The sequence below is a fragment of the Embiotoca jacksoni genome, unplaced genomic scaffold (assembly GCF_022577435.1).
Source record: "Embiotoca jacksoni isolate LCO1_2020_lvr unplaced genomic scaffold, fEmbJac1.0.p SCAF_99, whole genome shotgun sequence".
Lineage (NCBI taxonomy): Eukaryota > Metazoa > Chordata > Actinopteri > Embiotocidae > Embiotoca > Embiotoca jacksoni.
This window is the reverse complement of record NW_027185457.1, coordinates 418,108-432,898: the sequence shown is the minus strand read 5'-3', so window position 1 is coordinate 432,898 and position 14,791 is coordinate 418,108. Positions and strand designations below refer to the sequence as shown.

At 48.4% G+C, this 14,791-nt stretch overlaps 2 protein-coding genes, 1 long non-coding RNA gene and 2 other non-coding genes across 5 annotated transcripts; all 5 read right to left on the bottom strand.

The window, feature by feature from the left end:
• Positions 1 to 1,047: 1,047 nt before the first annotated feature.
• Positions 1,048 to 6,044, bottom strand: ttc19 (tetratricopeptide repeat domain 19). The gene is made up of 11 exons (XM_069142297.1): positions 5,910 to 6,044; positions 5,306 to 5,454; positions 4,808 to 4,899; positions 4,585 to 4,695; positions 4,465 to 4,503; positions 3,655 to 3,711; positions 3,511 to 3,572; positions 3,324 to 3,418; positions 3,070 to 3,233; positions 1,653 to 1,815; positions 1,048 to 1,575 (listed from the first exon to the last, which is right to left on the bottom strand). Exons 1-11 carry the CDS (start codon positions 6,005 to 6,007, stop codon positions 1,406 to 1,408), a joined length of 1,200 nt encoding a protein of 399 aa, XP_068998398.1. The 5' UTR covers positions 6,008 to 6,044; the 3' UTR covers positions 1,048 to 1,405.
• A 141-nt stretch (positions 6,045 to 6,185) lies between these two features.
• LOC138193957 (oocyte zinc finger protein XlCOF6-like) lies at positions 6,186 to 11,227 on the bottom strand. The gene is made up of 3 exons (XM_069142290.1): positions 11,133 to 11,227; positions 9,793 to 9,934; positions 6,186 to 9,631 (listed from the first exon to the last, which is right to left on the bottom strand). Exons 1-3 carry the CDS (start codon positions 11,154 to 11,156, stop codon positions 8,280 to 8,282), a joined length of 1,518 nt encoding a protein of 505 aa, XP_068998391.1. The 5' UTR covers positions 11,157 to 11,227; the 3' UTR covers positions 6,186 to 8,279.
• Positions 11,228 to 12,013: 786 nt separating this feature from the next.
• On the bottom strand, positions 12,014 to 14,498 carry LOC138193973 (uncharacterized). Its single transcript, XR_011177893.1, has 6 exons — positions 14,023 to 14,498; positions 13,723 to 13,896; positions 13,422 to 13,486; positions 12,987 to 13,147; positions 12,599 to 12,663; positions 12,014 to 12,315 (listed from the first exon to the last, which is right to left on the bottom strand). It is a non-coding gene; the product is annotated as an uncharacterized lncRNA (long non-coding RNA).
• Positions 12,423 to 12,535, bottom strand: LOC138193978 (small nucleolar RNA SNORD89). Its single transcript, XR_011177898.1, has one exon. It is a non-coding gene; the product is annotated as a small nucleolar RNA SNORD89 (small nucleolar RNA).
• LOC138193977 (small nucleolar RNA SNORD89) lies at positions 13,255 to 13,367 on the bottom strand. Its single transcript, XR_011177897.1, has one exon. It is a non-coding gene; the product is annotated as a small nucleolar RNA SNORD89 (small nucleolar RNA).
• Positions 14,499 to 14,791: the final 293 nt, after the last annotated feature.

Here is a 14,791-nt window from a genome sequence, read left to right as displayed (position 1 = left end):
TTCTGTACCTTCTTCTTTCCTTCTCTACCTTTCTTTCCTTCTCTACCTCCTCTCTCCTTCTCTACCTCTTTCTTTCTCTCTGTACCTCCTTCTTTCCTTCTCTACCTCCTCTTCTCCTTCTTTACCTCCTCTCTCCTTCTCTACCTCTTTCTTTCTTTCTGTACCTCCTTCTTTCCTTCTCTACCTTGTTTCTTTCTCTATCTCCTTCTTTCCTTCTCTACCTCTTTCTTTCCTTCTCTACCTCCTTTTTTCCTTCTCTACCTCCTCCTCTCCTTCTCTACCTGCTTCTTTCTTTCTCTACCTCCTTCTTTCCTTCTCTACATCTTTCTTTCCTTCTCTACCTCCTCCTCTCCTTCTCTACCTCTTTCTTTCCTTCTCTACCTCCTCCTCTCCTCCTTTCTCCTCACACATCTTTCAGGTGTGTTTGGTTAAACCTCCTGTGTTGTGTACTGTACACTTTCTGTGTTTACACACTGTGTATGTTGTTAATCTGCTGTTGTTGCAGCAGCATCTGATTCCTGTTTGTGTGTCTGCTGCTTGTTTACTATAATCTCTCTGCTTTTATTCTGATGATCAGTAAACACAACAGGAAATTCACCTGTCGCTCTCCGTGGGAACATGCAGTCAGCAGCCAATCTCATTTCTCCTCTCACACACATACACACAATCAATCAATCAATCAATCAACCAACCAATCAATCAATCAATCAATCCATCAATCAACAATGTTTTAAGAGGTTTGTTATTTTTTAACAGTTTTGGGGTATATTCTAGTTTTTGGATTGCACCACTTTTAGATTGGGGTGGGGGGTGGGGGTGGGGATGGGGGGTTGTTCTAGTTTAGGGTTTTATCCCAGTTTGGGATTTATATCATTTTGAGGTTTATTCCAGGGTTTTTTTTTCTTCAAATTTTAGAGTTTTATTCCGGTTTGGGGGTTTCCCAGTTTGAGGTGTGTACCAGTTAAAGGGTTTCTCCAGTTTGAGGTTTTGATCCAGTTTGGGCATTTTGGGGGGTGAGTCTGAACAGAGTCTGCTGGACTTCAGGTCTGAGTCTCTTATCATAAGATTTATTTCAGATTGCAGCAGCAGCAGCTTCATTTTGGTGATCCAAAGGAGGAAACAGACACGTTGACATCAAACCACACGATGGACAGAAAATTCACAAACTCACAGTCCTGAACCACAACACAAACCAGGTCTTGATGGTTCAGGTCCACAAGGTCCATCCATGGAGACACTGGTGAAGTGACAACAGTCAGATGTGGACACCGGGGAGAAGAGGAGTAAGTGTCATCCTGACGGAGGCTGTGGATTAGAGGTCACAGGGGTCACGGGATCCTGGAAACCGCAATGATCCAGATCATCGTTCTCAGGAGCTCCACCCATAAACCCATTACAGTCTCAGTTACTGCGCCGCCTCCCCCTCCCCCCCCTCCTCCTTCTTCTTTTCCGGGTTTCTCTTCTTCTTGACCTCCTTCAGACCCTCCTGGATCATGTACACAGCGTCCTGGTCCCCGGCCTGCCGAGCCAGAATCAGAGCCTCCTCGTAGAGCTGGACTGAGTCGTCCAGCCGGCCTGTGGGACAGAATCAGACCAGATCAGACCCACAGAGGACAGATCATCCGGCCAGGTGAGGTCGGGCTTCTTTTCACCTGTGTGCAGCAGGATGCCGGCCATGTTTCCCAGCAGCACGTGCTGGTCCGGGTGTCCGGCGGACCGGCTCAGATCCACCGCCTGTTGCACCAGCGCAAGGGCGTCGTCATGGCGACCCTGCAGGTCCAAGATGGTGGCGAGGTCGCTCATCAGCACCAAAGTCTGACGAGAGACAAAGCTTTTTTTTTTAGTCTGTAAGACGTTTCACTCCGTTTGACACATTTCTACCTGTGGGTGTGTCTCAGGTGCGTCTACCTGTGGGTGTGTCTCAGGTGCGTCTACCTGTGGGTGTGTCTCAGGTGCGTCTACCAGTGGGCGTGTCTCAGGTGCGTCTACCTGTGGGCGTGTCTCAGGTGCGTCTACCTGTGGGTGTGTCTCAGGTGCGTCTACCCGTGGGTGAGTCTCAGGTGCGTCTACCTGTGGGTGTGTCTCAGGTGCGTCTACCTGTGGGCGAGTCTCAGGTGCGTCTACCTGTGGGCGAGTCCCAGGTGCGTCTACCTGTGGGCGAGTCCCAGGTGCGTCTACCTGTGGGTGAGTCTCAGGTGCGTCTACCTGTGGGCGTGTCTCAGGTGCGTCTACCTGTGGGCGTGTCCCGGGTGTGTCTACCAGTGGGCATGTCTCAGGTGCGTCTACCTGTGGGCGTGTCTCAGGTGCGTCTACCTGTGGGCGTGTCCCGGGTGTGTCTACCAGTGGGCGTGTCTCAGGTGCCTCTACCAGTGGGCGTGTCTCAGGTGCGTCTACCTGTGGGTGTGTCTCAGGTGCGTCTACCAGTGGGCGTGTCTCAGGTGCGTCTACCTGTGGGCGTGTCTCAGGTGCGTCTACCTGTGGGTGTGTCTCAGGTGCGTCTACCCGTGGGTGAGTCTCAGGTGCGTCTACCTGTGGGTGTGTCTCAGGTGCGTCTACCTGTGGGCGAGTCTCAGGTGCGTCTACCTGTGGGCGAGTCCCAGGTGCGTCTACCTGTGGGCGAGTCCCAGGTGCGTCTACCTGTGGGTGAGTCTCAGGTGCGTCTACCTGTGGGCGTGTCTCAGGTGCGTCTACCTGTGGGCGTGTCCCGGGTGTGTCTACCAGTGGGCATGTCTCAGGTGCGTCTACCTGTGGGCGTGTCTCAGGTGCGTCTACCTGTGGGCGTGTCCCGGGTGTGTCTACCAGTGGGCGTGTCTCAGGTGCCTCTACCAGTGGGCGTGTCTCAGGTGCGTCTACCTGTGGGTGTGTCTCAGGTGCGTTTACCTGTGGGTGTGTCTCAGGTGCGTTTACCTGTGGGTGTGTCTCAGGTGCGTTTACCTGTGGGCGTGTCTCAGGTGCGTTTACCTGTGGGTGTGTCTCAGGTGCGTTTACCTGTGGGTGTGTCTCAGGTGTGTTTACCTGTGGGCGTGTCTCAGGTGCGTTTACCTGTGGGTGTGTCTCAGGTGCGTTTACCTGTGGGTGTGTCTCTCCCTGCTCCTGGCGGCAGATATTCAGGGCACTCTGGTAGTCCTCTACAGCCTGTTTCAGGTGCAGCGTTGCAGCTCGGTATCGAGCCCGTGAATCCAAACACAGACCGAGAAGGAGGCGGGTGTCCTTCCTCAGAGCCTCCTGTTCCTCTGAGGATAACAACAACAACAACAACAATAAACAACAAGCAGATGAGTGAACAGTTTCCAGACAGTTTCAGTCCGTCTCGTGTGTCTTACCTGTCTGCTCCTCTGCCTTCAGCTGCTTCTGTTTCTCCAGTTTTTCCTCCAGAGACTCCAGACAGAACCTGAAACCATGATTGGCAAGCTCCGCCCTCAAAAAAGGAAACACACAAACAGAGAGTCAGTGACCTCTGACCTCTGACCTGAGCTTCTTGTCAGCTGCTCGGTTAAATCTGCCTCTTACTTGTTCTGCTCGGCGTAGATGGTGGCCAGTTTCAGAGACATCTCGATGACGGCGTTGTCTTCCTGGAGACAGACAGGAAGTGGGACAGGAAGGTGGGTTCACCTGTTTGATTGTACCTCCAGATGTAATGAACACAACACTGACCTGTGGAGTTCCTCCTGCCAGCATGAAGCTCATTGCTGCTTTGAAGAGTTTCTCTGCCTGAGAGGAAGAGGAGGACAGAGGAAGATATCACAGCTGCAGGTGAAGATTAGATCACACCTGTGTGACATCAAAGGAGACCGCTGAAGCTCCTAAAGAATCTGTGATGGTTTTCATGTTTCAGCTCTGAGCTCATGTGAAACATTCTGGTCCACACAGACGACAAACAAACAAACAAACAAAAAAACAAACAACATCCAACGTTAACAACAGAAAAACATTCAGCCTCACAAACTGAAAATAGAAACTGTCGGAGAGACGAGCGGCAACAGAACAGAAAAGACAAATGAATTAAACACTTTAATAACAGAAATTAAGGACAGAAAACAAAAACAAACAAACAAATAATAAAACTGATAATAAATAAAAAATTCTTAAATAACAGTTATCACATCAACTCAAACAATACGATTTATTTCTTCTGGTTTTCCCCGTCTGTTGTTGCCATGATCAACAAGGACCCACTGAGCCACATGGCTAATTTAAAATCACATGCTGCTTTGATTTGCCCATTTATGGTAATGTAGGCGTGTCGAGGGCGGAGTATAAGGCTCATTTATATGTGCACATTCCCAGGTGGACTGTGGCTCATAACGGGAACACTGCCTTCAGGGGGGAGCGCGCACAGTTGTATAAATCTTGACTATTTTTTGCGTACGCCATTTTTAACTTTGTGCACTTTTACTATGGATCCCGCTCACTTGTTTTATAAATGAGGCCCTCAGAAAACAGCTGTGATTGGACGATACTCACACTGTCGAGCTGACCCTGGATGTAGGCCAGGTTCGCCATCTGAGGAGGCGAGAGGAAAACAATGTTCAAAACAATGTACGTGATGCACATACGTGACAGTACACACAGTACACACAGTACCAGGCTGTAGGTGTAGATGATGGCCTGCTGGTTGTGGGTCTGATGAGCCAGAGCGACGGCCTGGTGGAGGAACGACGAGGCCGCCTGCATCTGCCCGCGGTGCATACTGAGCTATAACACAGACACACAGGACTGAGGTCAGTACTACTGCAGGACTACTTCAGACACACACAGTACTACAACTAACGAACAGAGTACTCCTCAGTAGTACAGGTTTCGGTACCTTGGCCTTCTTCAACAGCAGAATCAAATCGTCCTTCTTCTTCTGAGCTTCATCTCGTTGATCTTCATCACCACTGCTGAACAGGGAGAAGGCTGCATAGAGGCATAGAGAGAGAGACACACACACACACACACACACACACACACACAGGTGTCAGGTGTACAGAAATGGCATAATGATCAAAAATCTAACAGAAGTTTGGTATGAAAGAGAATTCAGTGCAAGATCATCGACTCTTAAGACTGTAGTTTGGTGAAAAGGGAGAGTAAAAACTGCAGATTTCAGACTGGACTTTGGTGTATAGCATAAGAAATGTAACATTTACAGATTTACTGATGTGACCAAGGACGTATAAAATAGTCAGTTTTCTCACTGGAGTTTGGTGTAAAGAACAAGGGGGTGTAAAATAGGATGGTGTCTGAATGAAGGATGGTGTGAAGAACTTTCACGTGTAAACTTTGCAGATTTCTGATGGTACTTTGGTGTGACTGAACATACCGATCGCTGCCCACAGCACTCCTCCTCCTCCACTCTGTGAGTTCTGGAAGTTTCTCCCGATGGGTTCATTTCCGCTCACATTTACCCGGCATGCCGAGCACGTTCGCGTCACAGAGCCACTCTGAGGTCTGACAGGTTTAATTATCCAACTAAAGAAAAGGCACCAGAAGATAAAAAAAAAATTCATTTATTCAAAATTTGTATATCCTGCAGCTCAACAGCACAGATTTCACATGATGCATGTAGAGATAAAGCTCACAGCATGAAAAAAAAAAGTCTCTTTATCGCCTTCACCTTCAAAGACTCACCTTGTAGTCAAAACGTTATTGACAAGAATTTGATGTGAATAATTCGGAAGTCTAAAATGATTTAAAAAAAAAAAAAAAAAAAATCTGACCTGACTTGTAAAGTCGCCAAAACATGAATGGACTTTGGTGTAACGACCTGGAAGTGTAGAAACTGCAGATGTCTGAATGGACCTTGGTGCACTGAATGCAGAAGTCTAATATTATGAAACATGTGACTGGAGTTTGGTGTGAGGATGAAGGAACAGTAAAATCGGTTGACTTCTCAATGGAGTTTGGTGTGGAGGACACGGACTGACCTGTTTCCAGCTAAGATCCGTCTCAGGTGTCCTCCTGAACACCTGGACCTGCTCAGAGTCTGACTGAGGACAGCACGGAGCACACAGCAAGCCGCCATCTTTACTGTTTACATAAGGAGCGGAAGTTACGATGCGTGACTCCACGCCTTCAGAATAAAAGCATGCGGAAGAAAATAACGTGATGAAGTTGGGGAATTTTTTTTTTAAAAGAATATTTCAAGATTGAGATTTTACCCTATCTCTTCACAAAAATACGCTTTACATTTTGGGGAAATTCTTCATCCACATCCTTTATTGTAAATCATGCCCAAGTTCAGTTTTATTTTTTCAGAAGGACCATTTGGTTAAAAAAAACAAAACCTTTGGACCACAGAAGAAATATTTTTCTGAAGAGACCATGACCTTCACAAGATTAAAGAAAGTTATAGTCTGTCATGAGGTGAACAGTTGATCCAGTCAAACAGATTCTGGACTCTGAAAACAAAATCAGTCTGTACAGCATTTGGCTTTTACTGTGAAAACAAACATGATAATCAACTTTTATTTTGTAACAGCAGCTTTATTAAGTTTTTCTTACTTAACAGTTTTAGTTCTGTCAAAATCAAAATCCAGATACAGGCTCAGACCAACGAGTCCCAAATCCAAATTCAGTCTGGATTGTTTGAACCCTTTTTATGACATTATTGTAAATATTTGTGCATGTAACAGTTTAAAAAAAAAACCTGCGGTGGATATCGCGGCTACCTGGTGTGTCTGCTGCTGTCGGGAGGTCTCCATGAGGTGCAGTTCAGCAGATGACCAGTGGGGGCAGCAGCAGTTTGTCTGATGAACATCTGCAATGTCTCTGCTGATCTCAAAGTGAATGTCTAGCTGTCGCTTCCTCTGTCACCACATTTCTGTTTACACTTCAGGAGGTTACCCTGCTTCCAACCAGAGACGAATCAGCTCTAATCGGCCCCCTGGTGGACACACTGTTTAATCCTGTTGTGAGTCAGGCTAAACGACAGTCCACGCACATTCGCCACAGAAAACTGAAATAATAAGACCGCAGTCGTAACAGCCTTCCATCAAACACGACGTTTAAACACGTTCATAATGTGAAGTTTTCTCGGTCGCTCCTCAGAGGAAACAGAATCAGAGACAAAACAAAACAAAAGCAGCTTTAAACCTGCTCGCAACAAACAAACGTAACAAAGCTCAGGCGGTCTTGGGATGAATATGGCCACATTGAAGGACCGACTAATCAACTGACGTCATCTGAATAATCAATAAAAAATAATATCCAATAGAAAAAAAATCTCACAGCTATAAAACAGCTGTTTACTGAAGGAAAAACACAGGTTGTCTTCCTGACTCTTGTTTCGCCAAAGCCTCCTCTGGGTTTTGTGTGTAGTGTTTTTAGCTGACCTCATCTGTGAAATCTGACAAACATCAAACTAACAGCTGCCAAAGAGCCCCGTCCCCCCTCGCACAGTTCATTTATCTACCGCAGCACAGAGCCCAACCCTCTCAAACCCGCTGGAATAATTCAATAATCGGGAGGCTGAACCGTCACGGCTGACAGTTCAGGTTGAGAATTACAAACTTAAGCGTTCAGGCATCGATAAACATAAAATATATGATAAAGGCTGCAGTGAGCAAAGATATCGCATTTTCTGTACGTGTTCACAAGTTGATTTACGCTATGTTTATTTACATGTGGAGCAGTGAAGTGAGGTCAGATCACAAGTGACACACGATCTCGCATGTTGATGCCGGGTGTGAACAGCCTCTTGGCTCCCTGATTCCTGATTCTTTGGGAGTATCATGTTGTCGAGGAGTCAGTAGCCTGTATCTGTTTCTATATAGACGAACTGTCCCTTTAACAGCAGCAGGATTGTGTGTGAGCATGTCCGGTGTGCAGTGTATTATGGATGTGCAGACGACGATCACTGGATCACTGTGACACTGAAGGAAACTTAAAAGCCTCCTGATTCTCATGCAGCTTCCGAATTGTCTTTTTCTTCAACCGTTTCCATCCGCGCGCTTTTAACTGGTTTTCATTAAAATCACACAAGAAAACATGAGAATAAAAATGTCTGTTTTCCTTTCACCATCGCTACGTGAATACGAGCTCAGCTGAACAGCAGGCGGCGCCGATTCTCCGGTCGGTCGAAGAGAGACGTGACGTCGTTAAAAGAGTCGAACCTCAGATGGTAAAAAAAAAAAAAGAAAATGTAATTCTGGTAGTTTGATGTAGTTTAGTTGGACTCGGTGAGCTTCACCTGTCGGTCTCCCCCTTCCCTCCCCCAACCTCGCCCCCCTCCGGGAGGCCGATCAGTTTGAATCCAGTCAGATCCCGGCAGCGTTCGTTTCCGTCGGCCGAACCGGTCACTCGGTCACACGGAGACCCGGCCGGTGGTCCGTGAACCTCTTCAGGTGGTAACGCAGCACCCCTTTGGTTTTGAAGGTTTTGCCGCAGCTGCAGATGTGCGGCCGCTCGCCGGTGTGGTCGAGCTGGTGGATGCGCAGCAGCGAGCTGGTGAAGAAGAACTCCCCGCAGGTGATGCAGTAGTGGCTCTTCTCTCCGGTGTGTTTGGCCCTCTGGTGGCTCAGCAGCGAGCCCGACGTGATGAAGCTCTGGCCGCAGTCCTGGCAGCTGAACGGCCGCTCGCCGGTGTGGATCCTCTCGTGGGCCCTCCACGAGTTGTGGTAGGAGAAGGACTTCTGGCAGTACGAGCACTGGTAGAACTTCTCCTTGGTGTGGCTCAGCCGGTGCATCTTCAGGTAGTGGGCGATGGTGAAGCTCTTGCCGCAGTCGTCGCAGCTGAACGGCTTCTCGCCCACGTGGAACAGCGTGATGTGGGACCGCAGGTGGGACGACTGGGTGAAGCGCTTCCCGCAGGTGGTGCAGAGGAACGGGCGCTCCCCCGTGTGGGTCACCATGTGCGCCTTGAGGTGGGGCGACTGGGTGAACCTCTTCCCGCACTCGGCGCACTTGTAGGGCTTCAGTCCGGTGTGAGTGCGGTTGTGCAGCTTCAGACCCTGCAGGCTGGAGAAGCACTTGCCGCACTCGGTGCAGTGGTAGGCCTTCAGGTCCTCGTGGGTCCGCTGGTGGCAGCGCAGGCCGCTCAGCAGCTTGAAAGCCTTGCCGCAGGACGGGCACTTGTGCGGCTTCCTGTCGGAGTGCGTCACCTGGTGCACCTTCAGACTCTGGGGGTTGCTGAAGGTCTTCGTGCACTTGGGGCACGGCAGCAGCTTCTGGTTCTTGTGCGACTTGCGGTGGAAGTTGAAGCCCTGGTAGGACACGAACATCTTGTCGCAGACTCGGCAGCGGTAGCACTTCTCCCCCTTGTGGGCCTCCAGGTGCTCGGTGAGCTCGTCCTGCTCGGCGAAGCCGTCGCCGCAGAACCAGCACTTGAAGGGTTTGGTGCCCGAGTGCGTCCGGTGGTGCGTCTTCCAGTCCCTCTTCAGGGCGAAGGTCTTGTCGCAGTACGAGCACCGGTAGGGACGCCGGCGGTCGTGGATCTGCTGGTGGACCACGAGGCTCATCAGGGTCGGGTAGGTCTTCCCGCACTGCCAGCACTCGTTGGCTTTCTGTCCTCGGTGGATCCACAGGTGAGCCTCCAGGTGAGACTCCTTGTAGAAGCCCTTCTTACAGTCGGGGCAGTAGACCATCTTCCGGCCGGCGGTGGTCGGGTGCTGCTGCCTCGGCGACCGCTCACAGAGGTGAGGGTGATCGTCTGAAGGAGAGCAGAGGTCAGAGGTCACGTTAAGGGTCCTGAGAAAGTTCTTTTAAATCTCTCCTTTTGGTGTCTTGTGCGCCAAACTGAACATATCTGAAGACGCCATTTTAAAATCTTAAAATCCAAACACTCGGCAGATTTATGTTTGGACTTCTTACCCACAGACAGGAAGTCCCGCCCCTCCAGCCACACCCTGCAGTCGCTCAGTGTGACGGACAGCTTCCTGAGGACGGGGTACGACTGGATCTCCACGTCGCCATCCGGCTCCACTTTGACCCGAACGCCGTCGAGTTCTTCCGCCTGAAATTAAAAGGTTTTTCTTCCGTCAGCTGCAAGATCGGACTTCAAAAACACCGACGACCTCAGACCAACCCGCCGTAAACGTCACCGATTGGTTTGTGAACTTTTGAAGCCTCCAGTCTTGTTTTTTTTGGAGCCAGGAGTGACCCTAGGACACTATGCCCCGCCCACCTATACCAGAAACCTGAGTTCACAAATAGGTGACATCACATACGTCGGTAACAAGTTTTATGGAAACATGAGTCATCAGAAAATCTGTTTATTAAAGGTATTTATTGATATATCTCCTGTTTAAATGTACATATTTCTGTTCTCTCCTCTGTGATCAATAACAGTCTATCTTCATTTTACAAAGAGGCGGCGGAAATGTTTTTTTGTTTTTGTTTAGCCGACTGACATTAAGATGACAGTGGTTGAAATGTCTGGTAAAAAAAAACAAAAAACAGTAAGTGGACCATGACAGCAGATGTTATTGATCAAATTGATTTAATATTGACTTGATTGATGTTTAGTAGTGTGCAGTCGGTTTGGGGCAAACATCCCACTTCATAAACTGCTTAATTAAAAGGGAATAAAGGATCAGATCATTGTGATCAATCAACGATGACTCCATTCAATGTGATATCTGTAAGTGATGTTGGAGATGCAGAAGAGACAGCAGCTAACATCACAGCTACAGAACCCACGACAGCAGGGAGAGACCCCCACACCAGACTCCATTCAGAATCAGGCCGTTTTTAATCGTCCGTCTCAGAGACTCCCAAGCCGGGTGTCTCCGCCGACACCAGACGGCAGCAGCGGGTCTTTAAGTCCGGCTCACACCGCACCGGTCCAACCCGAACCACCCCCCCCCCCCCCCCCCCCCCCCGCGGCCCCGCTTCTCCTCAGACTTACACTTCGTCCAAATAAACAAACAAACAAAACAAACAAAAATCGAACCGAGCCTTTTAACGGATTTCTCCAGAGGACGGTGATAACGGAACCTGTCGGGTTCGTTTCAGGCAGCAAGGTTCGGGTTGAGGACGGAGCTGCGAGTTTCTCCACTGCTGGATTTTATGAATGGAGTTTGGCGAAAGGTTTCATCCCCTCAGGTCCAGAGGCTAGCTCGGTTAGCTTCGCCACACTAACGGCTGCAACCTTTCCCGGGGTGGAGGGAGTGGGAGGGGGGGCAGACGCCGGTCCGGTCGGTGTGTTTTACCGGTGAAGCCGTGTCGGTCTCCATCCCTCCGGTTCCCGCCGCTGGATCAGGTTCTGACGGTAAAGTTGACCGACGGAGTCCGGAGTCGATAGCAGGAGCAACTTCTGCAGCAGCTGTTGACTTCCGGGGAAAAGTTCAACTTCCAAAATAAAAAAAATGCTTGGAATGTGCGCGCGACAGGAAGAAGCAGCTGCCACACCTGTCGGACCGGGCTCCGACTCAAAAATGACCAATGATCCATCCTGACACACAAATCTTCAGGGTATCATTTTTTAAATATCTTTTATATTAATGTATAAAGTCTAAACTTTTTCACCACTTTATTTTATACCCTCAACTTTCTAAGTTTTGACTTTTATCTCTTTCGCCCACAAATTTGATTTTTTTGTTTTGTTTATATTTATCTTGCCAACTATCTAATTTGACTTTTACTAATAATGTGGCCCTTTTGTCTCTAACCATAATTAACTGGTTAAATTGTTTTTATCCCAGTTGTATTATATCAACTTTCCTGATCTTACTTTTATTCTTAATTTTATTGAATTTTGACTTTCTATCCATCTATATATCGATTTTTTTTTTTTTATCTAAAAACTTTACTCTATTTAAATAGATCAAATTTCAAGCCTCCTCCTTGGAGATGTTTTGGTTGTTCCTGATGGTGGTGACATCACAACTATTTGGACCAATCACACACCAACAGGTTTGTAGTGGACAATTGAAGCTTCTCATAGGAGGATGTTTTTTTTTTTAAATGACTGCAGCTCCTGAACATCTGACAAGTTTGGTTCGGTTTGTTCTGCCGTGACATCCTTGTGGACAATAAAAGTTTCTATTTAAATTTGTAAGAAAAGACAGAAAACTCTATTCATGAGCACAAACATTGAACAGGAATTTTTATTTTTTATGAAGTGCACTCATTTACAGAAAATCTGTGCGAAAGCAGAAATTGTTTTTACCAAAGAATACACCAATGTGAAAGTTGGTGAAATCACCCCAGTTATTTATTTTTTACAGTTAAGAGTTCAGACCTGATGCCGAGTTCAAACCAAGAACCATCTCGGACTGGAAACCAGCAGAGGAACCGGATCTCAAACTGCTGCTACAAAACTCTTCAGACGAGAACAAGTCCTGACTTTAAACAGAGGAAACTGTTTACTGGAGTTATCCAGACTGGAAACACCTGCAGAGGAACAAACAAACAATCAGTGGTGAAACCAAACTTAAATGTCCCGATACTTTTCTGGGCCAGCTGCTTGTTTGGAGGTCATGTGACCCAGAGTCAGCTGTTCTGGGATCAGCTCAACGCTTCGGTCAATTTTTGTCAAGGCGTCTTCACTTTGAGAACAAACTTCCCGGCGAGGACGCTACAATTCGGCCTTTTGTTTACATCATCTCCCAGCAGCCACTGCAGCTACTGACCCCGCCCACTCCACGACATCAATGTTTGTTCGGGTAACACTCACCGCCGTGTGGGAGACGTGACCTCACCGATGACATCAGAGCTTCATCGAGGTCACAGCAGGGTGATCTGTGAGGATCCAATCATAAAGAACAATCAGTCAGGAGGTAGAGCCTCACCTGAAGAACAGAAGTCACCTGACCCGACCCCCGGTGCACCCCCTGGATCAGAATACGCTTCAGTCCGTTTTTGTCATGGCCCCGCCCCATCTGTGAACAGACTGCTGGGGGAGGGGCTTCAGTCGGCCTTTTATTTCATCACTTCCAGGCAGAGCGATTTAAACAACCTACAGGTAACGGATCAGGGACAGCTGGAACAACACAGGACCCGGATCACAGAATTGGGAGTGGGTGTGGGAGGGGGACCAGATGATCTGGTTTGGTGGATCTTACCGAAGACTCCTGCTGCCGAGTTCAAACCAAGAACCATCTCAGACTGGAAACCAGCAGAGGAACCGGATCTCAAACTGCTGCTACAAAACTCTTCAGACGAGAACAAGTCCTGACTTTAAACAGAGGAAACTGTTTACTGGAGTTATCCAGACTGGAAACACCTGCAGAGGAACAAACAAACAATCAGCGGTGAAACCAAACTCAAACATCCTGATACTTTTCTGGGCCAGCTGCTTGTTTGGAGGTCATGTGACCCACAGTCAGCTGTTCTGGGATCAGCTCAACGCTTCGGTCGATTTTTGTCAAGGCGTCTTCACTCAGAGAACAAACTGCCCGGCGAGGACGCTACAATTCGGCCTTTTGTTTACATCATCTCCCAGCAGCCACTGACCCCGCCCACTCCACTACATCAATGTTTGTTCAGGTAACACTCACCGCCATGTGGGAGATGTGACCTCACCGATGACATCAGAGCTTCATCGAGGTCACAGCAGGGTGATCTGTGAGGATCCAATCATAAAGAACAATCAGTCAGGAGGTAGAGCCTCACCTGAAGAACAGATGTCACCTGACCTGACCCCCGGTGCACCCCCTGGATCAGAATACGCTTCAGTCCGTTTTTGTCATGGCCCCGCCCCCAACAGACTGCTGGGGGAGGGGCTTCAGTCGGCCTTTTATTTCATCACTTCCAGGCAGAGCGACAGGTGATCACATTTAAACAACCTGCAGATCTTACCAAAGACTCAGGGAGGGAGGGGGACACAGTCAGCTAGCAGGTCCCGGTCCAAAGTCTCTGGATCTGAAGGTGGTTGCAAGACCAGTTTTCTATTCAGGATCTACATGTAGTTACAGATGTTTGTCTGTTTGGGCTGGTGGATCAGTTCCTCATCGAGTCCTGGTCTGAACAGGTCTAAAAAAAGGGAAACATATCATTGTTGTAGCTTGACAGAGATATGACAAATGTTTATGCAGGTTTTTCAACCCAATTGCAACTTTGGCTCCCACGTTGTCGTTTAAAACCACTTCCGGTTGTTACCTTGGTAATCTGCTCCCACGTGGCGCCATCACGACCTGGATCCAAATCTTCCCGCCAAACCCCCCCACCCACGTTTTGCTCTTTGTCCGGTCTGTCCACAGTTTGGACTCCCGCTCTCAGCCACACATCCGTCCGTCCGGACCAGCGGGCCGCTTCAGAGTTCTGTCCGGCTCGTCCTGGATGTAGCCTCACCTGCTGAGTTAGCATGTTAGCTCGGCGCTCCCGGAACCGGCATCGGGCCGCCCGCCGTAAACCGACTACTCCCGCCGGATTTCGCAGCGAGCTCATCTCGGAAGTCGTCATTGTGTCGCTGGTCTGCTTCGCTCCTCTGGTCCCTACTCGTGTGTGGTTTCAGTTGAATGCCGCCATCACGGCTTTATAGACCCGCCCGACCAATCACCTTCCTCCTGTTCTTCTTCTATGGTATTTTTTTCTTTCGGTTGACAAACAGCTCTGGAGAATGATCGCCACCTGCTGGACGACCGAGGAACAGTCTCATCTCAGACCTCCAGTCTGTAAACATCTGAAACTGATTATGTCACGTTTTATTTCTTTGACCAACCGATGCAGCATGTGATATCAGCAACAGACAAAAATGAATGAATTATGAATTATTAATGTGGCTATACTTATTAGCGCAAAGCAATTGTTCTACTTCATTTGTTATTTAATGGTCCAGTGTGGTAAATTTTGAGGATTTGTTCTCAGAAATGGAATATATTTATTATTCGTAATGTTTGGAACCGTTACTGCTTCCGATCAGAAAATA